Source organism: Dothidotthia symphoricarpi (assembly GCF_010015815.1).
Source record: "Dothidotthia symphoricarpi CBS 119687 unplaced genomic scaffold P153scaffold_24, whole genome shotgun sequence".
Taxonomy (NCBI): Eukaryota; Fungi; Ascomycota; class Dothideomycetes; order Pleosporales; family Dothidotthiaceae; genus Dothidotthia; species Dothidotthia symphoricarpi.
This window is the reverse complement of record NW_022985031.1, coordinates 543,273-555,904: the sequence shown is the minus strand read 5'-3', so window position 1 is coordinate 555,904 and position 12,632 is coordinate 543,273. Positions and strand designations below refer to the sequence as shown.

At 30.2% G+C, this 12,632-nt stretch overlaps 1 protein-coding gene across 1 annotated transcript; it reads right to left on the bottom strand.

The window, feature by feature from the left end:
• Window positions 1-8,436: 8,436 nt before the first annotated feature.
• On the bottom strand, window positions 8,437-12,439 carry P153DRAFT_426699 (uncharacterized protein). The gene is made up of 3 exons (XM_033672618.1): window positions 11,440-12,439; window positions 8,931-11,384; window positions 8,437-8,875 (listed from the first exon to the last, which is right to left on the bottom strand). The coding sequence occupies exons 1-3, from the start codon at window positions 12,335-12,337 to the stop codon at window positions 8,526-8,528; spliced, it is 3,702 nt and encodes a 1,233-aa protein (XP_033518656.1). The 5' UTR covers window positions 12,338-12,439; the 3' UTR covers window positions 8,437-8,525.
• Window positions 12,440-12,632: the final 193 nt, after the last annotated feature.

Genomic DNA, 12,632 nt, shown 5'->3' with positions numbered 1-12,632 from the left:
TTTTTAATGCAGCTTAGTAAGTAATATATATTAAGCTACAGCATTATTAAATAGCTTCTCTGCTTTTTAAAACTTTACTTTTTATAAAATTAGGCCTTTTAGAACAAAAGCTATTAAACTTTAAAACTATAGCCTTTTTTTTCTAATCTTTATTTGTGTTACTCTACTGTATATTATATTACTATAATAACTTAATAACTTTATTTTATTTATTTTAGTAAACTAGGTAAACTACTATATATAAACTTAAGATTTTAACTAACTAAGGCCTTAACCTATTTATAATATTATCTACTTATACTTATAGGTAGCTAGCTAATAAGCTATTAAGTATTTTATTATATATACTATTAAAGGTACTTATTACTAAGTTCTTACCTAAGTCTTTAAAATAAGTACGCTAGTAGACCTAAATAATTAGTATAATAGGTACTAGTAATAGTAATAGTAGTAATAATAGTAATAGTAATAGTAATATTTCTAGTAACCTTAATAGCTTTTATAGCTCTCTATTACTATTAATACTAATAATAGTAGGCTTTATAATAATATTAACTATAGTAGTAATACTACTAGGCTGATTACTAATATTAACTATAGTACTAGCGCTACTATAGCTATTACTAATATTAACTATAGTAGCTACTACTACTATAATTCTAGTAATTTTAGTATTTAATAGTATATTTTTATTATTTTTCTTTTCTTTATTATTATTATTATTACTCTTAATTAAAATTAGCTTAAGGCCTTTATTATTACCTAGCTTACTAGTAAGCTTAGTAGCTTAAGTAGTTATAGTAAACTATATATACTATAACTTTAGCTTAAATAGAAAGCTTTATAACTTATACTTATAAATATACTTATTATTAGGTAAGTGTAGAGTAATAGGCAGTTTACGTACTATTGCACTAGCTCTAGCCTCTTAGCTTATATATATAGATAAAAGTACCTTATAAAAGAATATAGGTTTCTTAGTAATTTATCTTATTATATATTAAATACTATTATTCTATCTTTACTATACTATGTTACTACTATAACTAAGTCTTATATTTAAATTACTTTTAATATATAGTAGCCTAGAATAGTAAGAATATCTTGTAAATTATCTATTTATAGGTCTAGATATAATGCAAGAACTTTTATATCTTAAGTAGAATAGAATACGCTACTATAATCTCTAATAGGTAGTAATAACCTATAATAATAAGGTACTTCTTCTGTTAAAGGTTAAGAAGACTTAATTAGGCTAATTATAGATAATTTAATTCTATTACCTATAATTAAGAAATAAATATAATAGAAGCTATAGGCTCTACTTATATAGAAAAAAACCTAAGTAGATAAGCTATAAGTTAGGTAGCTATAGGACCTTAAGGCTAGATATAAGGCTAGAGATCTTATAGTAGCATTAGAGCTACTTTCTAATATAAGTATAGTACTATATACTATAGTAGTACTAAGAGTAAACCTACTAAGGCCTAAACTACTATATATATTTAATAAAAATAATAGGCAGAGCTATAATAGATAGAAAAGAGACTATAAAAGCTATTATCTTTATAACTCTACTAAGTTTACTATAGAGGTAAAGAAGGTAAACTTTAGAGTAATATATATATTAGAGATATATAAAATAATCTAGAAATCTTATATAAAAGAATAAAAGTATAGTTATCTTTTATAAAAGCTAACTTAGGCTAATTTAAAGCTTAAGATACTTAACGCCTTTAAAATACCTAATAAACGCTATTAAAATACTTATAATATAGTAAAGAACTATAAGTAATACTATAGATAGAGCCTTATAAAACTCTTAAACTACCTATATCTATTATAGGTAGAATTAGCTACTCTACTCTTAATATAAATACTAGAGTTTACTGTATCTCTAGAGAAATAGATCTAGTATAACCTACTTCTCTTACCTATAAATAGGCGTAATAACTTAGTACTAGTTAAAAAATATACTAATATTATCTACTAATACCTAGAATTAGATAAGAAGTCTTATAAACTAAAAGAGAGTAGAAGTAAAAGACTTTTATTAAAGAGTAATTAAGAAAACTTACTTCTTCTAAAGAAGAGTAATATAACTTTTTCTTTTTATAAAAAGAAAAAGAAACCTTCTAATAAAGTAAAAGTAGAAAAATTCTTTAATAAAAAGAAAATTACTTATTACTATTATAATAAGCTAGGCTACTATATAAATAAATACTAGAAGAAGGCTAATAATAAGTCTAAGAAAATTATTAAAGAAAATTTAAAAAAAAAGAAAAGTTAATAGAAGTAAACTCTCTTCTAGTAGCCTATATATAAGCCCTAAGAAATTATAAGAAGCTAGAAATACTAAAGTTTTACTTCTTTTTTAAACTAGCTTAACTCCTTACTATATAAGCTAAATTAGGCTAATTAGAGGCTATAGAAGCCCTTTTAGACAAAAGTATATAACTTAACCTTATTAATATAAAGTTAGCTAAAGAATAAAACCTAAAGGTTATTCTACTTTAAGTTTAATTATAGAAGCTAGAAATAGTAGTAAAATTACTTTATATAGTATAATAACTATAGGTATTACTATAATAGACTTAAGAAGAAAAGAATAATACTATAATATACTATTTATTATAGCTAACTTAAAGAGGTACTTAATCTACTTTAGTTTTTTCTAGATTAATATATATAATTTAAAGCTTAAGTATCTTAGTAGGCGTATATATTTCTATAGTATAAAGGCTAAGTATATAACGCTATATACTTATATTATACTTAAAGAAGTAGATAAGTTTAACTATACTATAAAAAGTCTAAAGATAGATATCTATATATATATAGTAAATTTTATAGAAGAAGTAGTCTCTATTATAGTCTAAGATACCTTACTACTTTTATAATATATAGATTTAGCTAATACTATATTAGAATTAGTAGTAGATATTCTACTAGACTATAGCCTCTAAGATCTTACTATAAACTTAAAAGAGAAGGCTATAGTACTTTTAAGGCTACTATATAACTTTTTAGTATATAAACTAGAAGTATTAAGAAAGTATATTATAAATTACCTTAAAAAAAGCTAGATTAGAAAGTCTAAGTTACTAGTAGGTATACCTATTCTTTTTATAAAGAAAAAGAATAGAACCTTATAGCTTTATATAGACTATAAAGGCCTTAATAAAGTTACTATTAAGAATAGATACTTTTTACTCTTTATTTTAAAGTTATTAAATAGATTAGTTAAGGCTAAGTTCTATATAAAACTAGATATTAAAGATACCTACTATAAGATTAGAATAAAAAAAGAAGATAAGTAGAAGACTATATTTTAAATAAAATATAGTTATTTTAAGTATACTATTATACTCTTTAGCTTTATAAACGCGCCTATATAGTTCTAGGCCTATATTAACTAAGCTCTTAGAGAGCTAGTAAATATATTATATATAGTATATCTTAATAATATCTTAATCTTCTTAGATACTAAAAAAGAATATAAGGCCTATATTTATAAAGTATTAAAGAAATTATATAAAGCTAAGCTACTTATAAAGCTAAGTAAGTATAAATAGTATAAAAGAGAAACTAAATTCTTAAAGTATATAGTATACTTATAAGAAGTAAAAGTTAATATTAGTAGAGTATAAACTATCTAAAAATAGCTACTTCTATAAATAGTATATAATATTTATATTTTTATTAGCTTTATAAACTACTATTAGAAATTTATTAAAGAATTCTTATAAGTAGCGCTTCTATTAATAGAATTAACTTAAAAAGGCCTAAATATAGCTAAAAGAGGCTATATATAATAAAAAGAAGAGAGTTAAGGCCTAGATATTAAAAATAATAGTTAAAGAGCCTTTTAAGAGCTTAAAAATACCTTTTTAAAGGTACTAATTCTAATCTACTTTAAGCAAAACTAACTTATATATATAAAAGTTAATATATCTAGTAAAGTAGTATTTAGAATACTAAGCTAGTTATTTACTTAGAAGAAAAGTAACTTAGTTTAAAAACTAGTAGACTTTTTCTTAAAAAAATTAAACTAAACTAAGTTTAGATATAATACTTATAATAAGAAACTACTAGTAATAGTAGTAAGTTTAAACTACTAAAGGTATTACCTATAAGGTATATTCTTTAAACTCCTAATAGACTACTATAACTTTAAATAGTTTATAAATATAAAGGTTTTAAACTAAAAATAGGTTTACTTTTACTAAAAGCTAATAGAATATAACTTTATTATTAAATATTAACTAGAGGTAATAAACCTAGCTAATAGACTATTAAGAAGGCTAGACTATATAATAGTAACCTAAGAACTAGACTAAAAATATAATAAAGCCTTTATAGATCTAATAAGAGACTTATTAACTAGAGTAGAAATTAATAAACTCTTATTTATTTACTCTATTACTATATAAAGCTAACGTATTAATAAGAACTATTAGAAACTCTAATATATAAATAGGTTAGTAAGATAGAATAGTAGGCCTAAACTAAAGCCTTAATTAATAGAATCTAATCTAGAAAGTTTAAATTTAGAATCTTCTAACTTATCTAATAATTTAGATACTAAAGTAGCTTAAATTAGTATATAAGAGCTAGAATTAAAACTAGAAAAGGTTATAATCTTTATAATACTAGAATTAAAGTTATTAGTACTTAAATAATATTATAATAATCTAATAGTAGGCTATTTTAGCTAAAAGAAAATACTAGAAAAGCTTTAGTATAAGTACTAGTAAATAAATATATAAAAAAATATAGTAGACTACTATATAGACTATAACTACTGTAGAAGGTTAGTTATACTAAAATACTAACTATATAGGCTTCTTTAACCTTTAAAACTACTCTTAAGACTATAAAAAAATATAATAATAGACTTTATTATAAAACTACCTACTAGTAAATATCTAAAATAGGTATATAACTTAATTCTAGTAGTTATATATAGACTTACTAAGATATTTTACTATATCTTAGTAAGAGTAGATTAGACTAGAGTAGACCTAGCCTATATATAGGTAAGAGAAATTATCTAACTTTATAAAGTACCTAAGACTATAATTTCTAACTAAGGTCTTCTAATAAATTTAAAGTTATAAGATATATTTAACTACTACTTAAACTCTAAAAGAATCTTAACTTCTACTTATTACTTATAGATAGATAGTTAAATAGAAAAGTAGAACTAAATACTAGAATAGTACCTTTAGTACTTCTATTATTTAGAATAAAATAATTAGGCACTATAAATCCTAATTATAGAATTTGCCTATAATAATAGTATATATATAATAATTAAAGTTACTCTATTTTAAGCCTACTATAGAGTATACTTAAGAGCTTCTAACTAGCTTAATTAACTCTTTAAAGAAGGTAAAGCTTCTTTAAGAAATAGATTAGTAGTAAAAGTAATAGTACTATAAGTAAAGTATAAGAGAAAAATTCTAGTTTTAAATAAATACTAAAAGAAATATACTAATAAAAAAAGACTCTACTATAAATTTAAGGTAGGAAATAAAGTTTTTATATTTAAATAGTATATAAGGTCTACTAGACTAAAGAAGAAGCTTAATTAGAAGATATTAAAACCTAAGAAAGTTATAGGCTAAATTAGCCTTACTATATTTAAAGTTAATCTTTTAAAAGTAAATAATACCTATCTAGTATACTACGCATCTCTATTAGAACCTTATATAAGAAAAGAAATAATCTTATATAATAAACTTTTACTTATAGACACGCTCTATAAAATAAGAAATAATATCTATAATATAGAGAAAGTAGTTAATAAGAGATAAAATAGTATAGGTATATAGAAATATTTAGTAAAGTAGGATAGCTACTTAAAAGATAAGAACTCTTAGAAACCTAGAATAAATCTAAGTAAAAAAATACTTATAGTATTCTAAAATAAAGTTAAAGCAGTCTTAAAATATATTAAAAAAAAAAATAGGCTATTATAAGTATAATTTTAAAATAAACTTTCTAAAAGAAAAGAAATAGAACTATAAGAAAATAACTATATAGCTACTTTTCTCTATTTTTACTTACTTAGTAGGATTTTAATAAGGTTTAATAGTAGTATACCTAGTAGTTAGAATTCTTAGAAAAAAGTTTAAGAAAATAACTTTAAAAGTAAATATAAAAAATTACTAAGTTAATTAAAATACTCTAAGTTACTATATAATATTAAAATATAGGTAAAGAATTAGAATAAATTAGTATAAGTTAACTATAATTATTATTTATAAAGCCTATATAAGGCTAGAAAATAACTTTCTTAGTATATAATACTAGAAATATATATATAGCTATATCTTAGCCTTACTACTACTAATCTAAGCTAATTTATACTAATTAGTACCTAGATATACTTATTCTTATTCTTATTCTTTTTATAGGTCTTAGTAGCCTTTTTAGTAGATATAAAGTACTTATTAGTAGTAGTAAGATCTACTTTAGTAGTTTAAAAAGTAATAGTAACTATAGTAGCTTTTTTTTTCTTTTTAGTAGCTACTTTAGCTAGAGTCTTACTAGAACTATATATACTAAACTAATTCTAAATAGTTAGTACTAATTTATACTAATAAAGCTTATAAGTAGCTACTTACTTCTTTATAAAGAGTAAGATCTAAGTTTTTATTATTAAAGGCTTTAAGAGCCTACTTCTTAGTTATAGCCTTCTTTTAGAAGCTAGCTTTAGACTAATTATAACTTTTAATATAAATACTAAACTTAGTAGACTTATTTATCTTAGTTATACCTATATAGACTATAAGAGACTTATAATAAAGAAAGTACTTACTATTATAAATAATTAAATACTATTAGAGCTAATTACTACTAATTTTAACTACTTACTTATAGATTAAGCTAATAATCTTATTAGTAGTATTAATAACTTTTACCTTAATTATAATATAGAAAGAAAGTATATATAAAATATAATTATACTATATAAGCTTACCTTCTTTTATAGCTTCTATAACTATATTTTTACTAGATAAGTAGTAAGTAAGTTACTTTTTAAGCTTAATAAGGTACTTATAGTAGGTATTAAGAGGCTAGAAGAGTTAATTAGTTATAACTTATACTAATTTAAGCTAATAAATATACTTTAAAATAGTCCTAGCTAAGTTAGGTATAATAATAGTACTATATACCTTAATAGTTACTATTATAGAACTTACTCTATAAATTAATATTAGTACTAAAAAAGTAAATTAAATTATTTATAGTAAAGTTACTATTAGCTAAAAGATCTAGGTAGTATATATAAAAGACTTTAGTATAGTAACTAGTATTCTTATAGTCCTTAAGGCACTAAGCTTTTATTAAAGTAACTATCTTAATTATATTAAAAGTAAGGTAGGTTAGGTAGTTATTAAGATAGTTTTACTAAGATAGTTAGCTAATATTTAATACTTACTAAGCCTATTAAACCTAAATTCTACTAATTAGTACTAATTAAAGCTAATTAATACTTTTTACTTTCTTACTAAAAATATACCTAAAGCTTAGAAACTTCTAAAAATTAAAGGTAGAAAGAAGGTAGAGTATAGGAGACTAGGAGAAAGCCTTTATTATATACTTAAGTAGGGCTCTTAGAGCTTAGGCTACCTCTTAAGTAGATAAATAGTAAAAGAAATAAAAATAAGTACTTATTTCTTTTACTTTAAACTAAGATTTTAGTTATAATATACTCTAAAAGTATCTTAATTAGGCTAAATTAGCTTAATCTAGTAATTTACTTAAATAGTTACTTTAATATACCTATAATACGCTTAATATTACTAAATATAGGTAATAGAAGATATAGTTTACTAGATTAAGATAATTATATCTAAGAAGAGAAATATTATTAGGTTAGTATAAAGTAATAAGTAGTTTATATACTATTATACTAGCCTTAGCCTCTTAGCTTATATATATAGATAAAAGTACCTTATAAAGAAATATAAGTCTCTTAGTAATTTATTTTATTATATATTAAATACTATTATTCTATTTTTGCTATACTATATTGCTACTATAACTAAGTCTTATACTTATACTTATAGGTAAAGTTATAAGTAAGCTTATAAGTAAGTTTCTAGTAGTAAGTAAATACTTTTAGGTATTTTTATATAGGCTATAGTAGCTTACTTAATAGGCGTCTCTTTTTAGTAGCTATTATAGGCCTTATAGGCTACTTAGTAGCCTATTTAGTAGCTTTATTAGCCTTTTTTATAGTAGCTCCTTTAGTAGCTTCTATAGCGTTACCTTCTATTTTATCTTTTTATAGTATTAATTTAACATGTTTCTAGAGTAATAATACTATAAATATATATAAATAGCTATTATTAAGGCTTTAGTAATTATAATTGAAATATAATTTATTTAAAGTATATAAGATTTACTATTTAATTAATTCTACTAATAAATTTGTATAATAGCTTAAATCTAGAGAACTGCCTAATTAGCTACTACGCAAGTTACGTTATACGAAGGTGTTTTGCACATCACTATAGTCTCACGACCTCCTGAGAGGCTGTTGGATGTAATATTGCTTTAATTGTTATAGGCGCTGGCCTTGATCCTTGGTCAATGTTACTCAAGTGTTCCATCTGCGTGTCCTGGGAGGATCCGGCTTTCTCAGAATTGGTAGCAAGGTCCTCCGCATTGAGCGGAACCACTACCGACCCATGCTCTAAGGTGATCGAGATATATTTACCACACAATGAGAAGCTCATGGCGATGATTTTGGAATCAAGTGGTATTTCCGCGGCCATGTGTCCGGAGACTTGGGACAGTGACGCATTGAGTGTTTCCGGAGCCTCGGGTCGAAAATGGATTCTGGAGAGAGATGAGCTAGCTAGGAAGTTTAGCTTCATCAAGTCATACTTATAGCAGTTGTTTGAGATGCATACCTTCTACTCCAAAATTCCAGATCCATGCGGATTGGCTACAGACAAATGCGATGAGTGGTGATGTAGGATGAAAGATCGTGAGCCGAAGTTCAGCCTTTGCGGTATTCAGAACTGTCAAAGAAAGTATATCTGGTTGAGACCTGCCATTATTGAGATTTCCGAACAGTATAAGGTTACGTTTGAAAGGCACTTGGTGATCCGAGAACAGGAGGTACCGGCAATCTGGACTGAATGTTATGGTATATGTATACCAATCACGAGACAGTAGTCGCAACGATGTTGGCAGATTCTTAACGAACGAGTTGTTTGGATCGAAGACCTCAAGGTCGTTGCCCCACTTTTGTCTCATGCAATCTATTGAGTGCAAAGGAAGAACCGTCTTTTTCCATGCCGGCTCCGATCCAAGCGAAGATCTTGAGAACTGGTACAGAGTCCTCAGGACTGAAAGAGTCAGCCCATCTGGGCTAATCGTAGTGGGAAAAGATGTCTTCCAGGACACGTCGTGTTCGTGGCGAAACCCTTGCCTCATCTGTAAAGCGACTTCGAAGGCCTCCAAGGGTATAGTGACCTTGAAAATGAGCTGCTTGGAACCATCAGTAGACCACAGCTCATAATGAGCTGTCCAATCATTGCAGAAGGTTTCGACTTGAGAGTATGCTGCGTAGGGGTCGAGGTTGCGCCAGAACTTCTCATAGCGTTCGGAGGGCCAGATACTTAACACCCCTAACACGTCTGTGTCCTTGGAAGTAACAGAGATATGGCATAAGGGTCGAGAGCTTACGCCTGCTATCTTCACCTTCCTCGGAGCAAAAGATGTTGTGCTGGTGAGATCGCTTTGGGGCAGGAATCGAGTTGAACGAAATATAAGTGCATCGCTCCAGACTGGACTTGGATTGTTAACAAGTTTGGATTCCCATTGATCAACAAAAGTCATCATCTCGTTACAGAATGCTCGTATCATGGTCAGAGTCGATTGAAGCTCTTGGGATGAAGAGTCAAGAAATGTCGATGTTTGGACCCATTCTGTCCATTCCAGAACAGTTCGAAGCTTCCGATTCAGAGGAGATTGAACACGAAGTTCATGTCCAAGATATTCAGCTTGGTAGAACACGTCAACAAAAGTTGCTACCACTTTGGAACTCGTCAGGAAACTGGACAGAGACTTCTGCAGCTCCTTGAAACTTTTACAGAGTCTGCCGTGGTCCCATATGGTGTCGGGGTTTGTTATGATGGATGAGTCTAAATGACTTATCCAATGCCGAGCGGCGTATGCGACCATTGGCTGATGATGCAATCCACTGTTCAATCCATTTGAGGGTTGTTCTCGACGACCAGCTCGCAGAAGTAGCTGAAGAGACGATGTGGCTAGTACCAAATTCGCTGTAACTTTTGAAGGGCGCAGGAGATCAACAGATGAGGGTTGTAAGCTGGATGGTTTCCATTCCGTGATGTACTCAGAAGCAGATAGATGTATCAAATTGAAGTTCGAGGACCCATAAGTTTTCTGACAGGTAACGAGTCCGCAAGTGACCATAGGCACTACTTCGACAAAGTTGGGCCATACTTCGCATACGGCATCTGCATCGTTTAGTGTAGAAGCAACGACCGTTTGTAGATCGATGATTGATAGTTCTCGACGGCTGTAGATAACCCAAGAGAGAATTCGTGTCGCTAATTCCCGCTGGTGCGTCGGGGATTGGCCGATAATGTCAAAGATTCGATCATACATGATCTCAAGTCCCTCTGGCAATGTAATATTCCATATCAGTTTTTCTATCATTGAACATGTTAAAGCCGGAGACTGAAGGTATGAGATCATGAGCTTTGCCCATAAGAACATCTTGTCCGCTCCTACGACAAGGTGTTGGACGTATTGGTTCAAATCGGCATTAGGATGCAGGCGATGCTCGCGAGCCATGCTCTCAAGGCTACGACTTAAGTAAAGCCGTATATCATCATTGACCTCATGTTGACCGAAAGCGAGGCGGTCTTGCTCTGGGATGAGCCGTGTCAGGCCGTGAACATTGGGGCGGCTGAAAATCAAAATTCTCACGGCTGACAGCTTCCCAAGTGATTCAATGACTTTAATCAACGATTTGGTGTTGTTGCACTCGTCGACGCCGTCCAGGATGATGTACGTGCGATCAAGACTGCTCAAGCAGATCCGCAGAAGATCAATAAGTTCGGGTTCTGACGAGACTAACTGACCGACCTGCTTCTGTCCATTATCGAGGACAGAGGAGAATTTGTCAACTATTGGCTGTTTGTCGCTGTTCCGGTGAAGGAATTGAGAAAGTATCGAACGATAAGCTGAGATAGGTCTGCTGAGCAACGAAGTATCGTCGCGGAAGAAGAAGTAAAAGACGTTGGGTTCAGAAGAAGCAGCATGCCGTTGAGACGATAAACGGTGAATCACCGAAGCAGCCAATATAGTTTTGCCTCCACCAGGGTGCCCTATAGTGTATGGTCAGGCAAGAAAGACGTGGATTGCTATACCAAGGAGACGTACCATGGATCCAACGAAGTCGTCCCAAAGCCATTGTTGATTCCGTCTCATTGAGCCATTCGCAAAACAACGGATGATCGAATATCCACTGCCCTGTGTCATCTTCGCGCTCGCTGAGGGATTCGTGATACACCGTTGCAAATTCTGGAGGCGCCAGCCATTTCAAGATACGGTCCAATCCTTTGCTATCTTCAACCTCGTCCCGGAGTCGTTTTAACGCTCTTCGTTGCCCTTCACCGTAAAGAAGCGGCATGTGGATGTCAAAAAGACCAAGCAGGCAGTAAGCTGCATCCTCCTCACGTTTTGTCTCTCGGTTTCCCGCCCATGACATTCGCTCGTCAACGCTGAACTGTGATAGAGTCTTGCCTTGCAGAGCTGTAACGGGAACGCGTGTGATTGTGCTAATTTCTTGGACAAGCGAATTTTTGTCACCAAGCGGTTGTCCTTCACTGGAGAAGAACTCAACAGATTTTGGAGCGATGAGCTCCTGCAATGTCCATCCTCGAGTGAACCATCTACTCTTTTGGAAGGATTGGTCGTTGCTGTCGAATGCAGTGGTTGCTGGAACGTCGGAGAGATATACATAGCATTTGTCTGCGTTGTAGTACCAGCGGAACATTGAGTTAATTGCTTCAGAAAGTTCTGCGCTGCTAGACTTGTCAATACAGCATGTGTCTACCCAGAAGTAGTGCAGTCCATCCTCAGCAGCTTGTTTGCCACAGAAGCGGATTTTCTGGTAGCCGGCTTTTGTTTGGCCCGTACCGTCTGCCAGATCTTTAAGCGTGACCTCTTCCCCATCTGCACCCCAAGTGTGCGATAGAATAGCGTAGCGAGGGACCTGTTTTCCATCGCGTTCGATCAGGCTGAGGTTGCCGCCAGCGTCAATTTGCAAGAGTCTCATGCGGGGAATGTAAGCGAACTCTCGCTATAAAGACCAACAACGAATACAAGACAGAATATACACGAACTATGAAGTGAAAGTGATCAGGCTGTATCAGATGGCTGATGTCGTAGGTGTCGAAAAGAACGGGGGTAAAATCAAGCGATCAAAGCGGCTAGAGGGTGGCTGAGCAAGGCTTCCCCTTTCGGGGAGCTAATCACATCGCGCAGCAAGACCTCATCATAGTCACACTGCATGGGTAGATGAGTGCAGAAAATCTCCCAAACATGGCCATAACTACCTCAATTGCCATGGG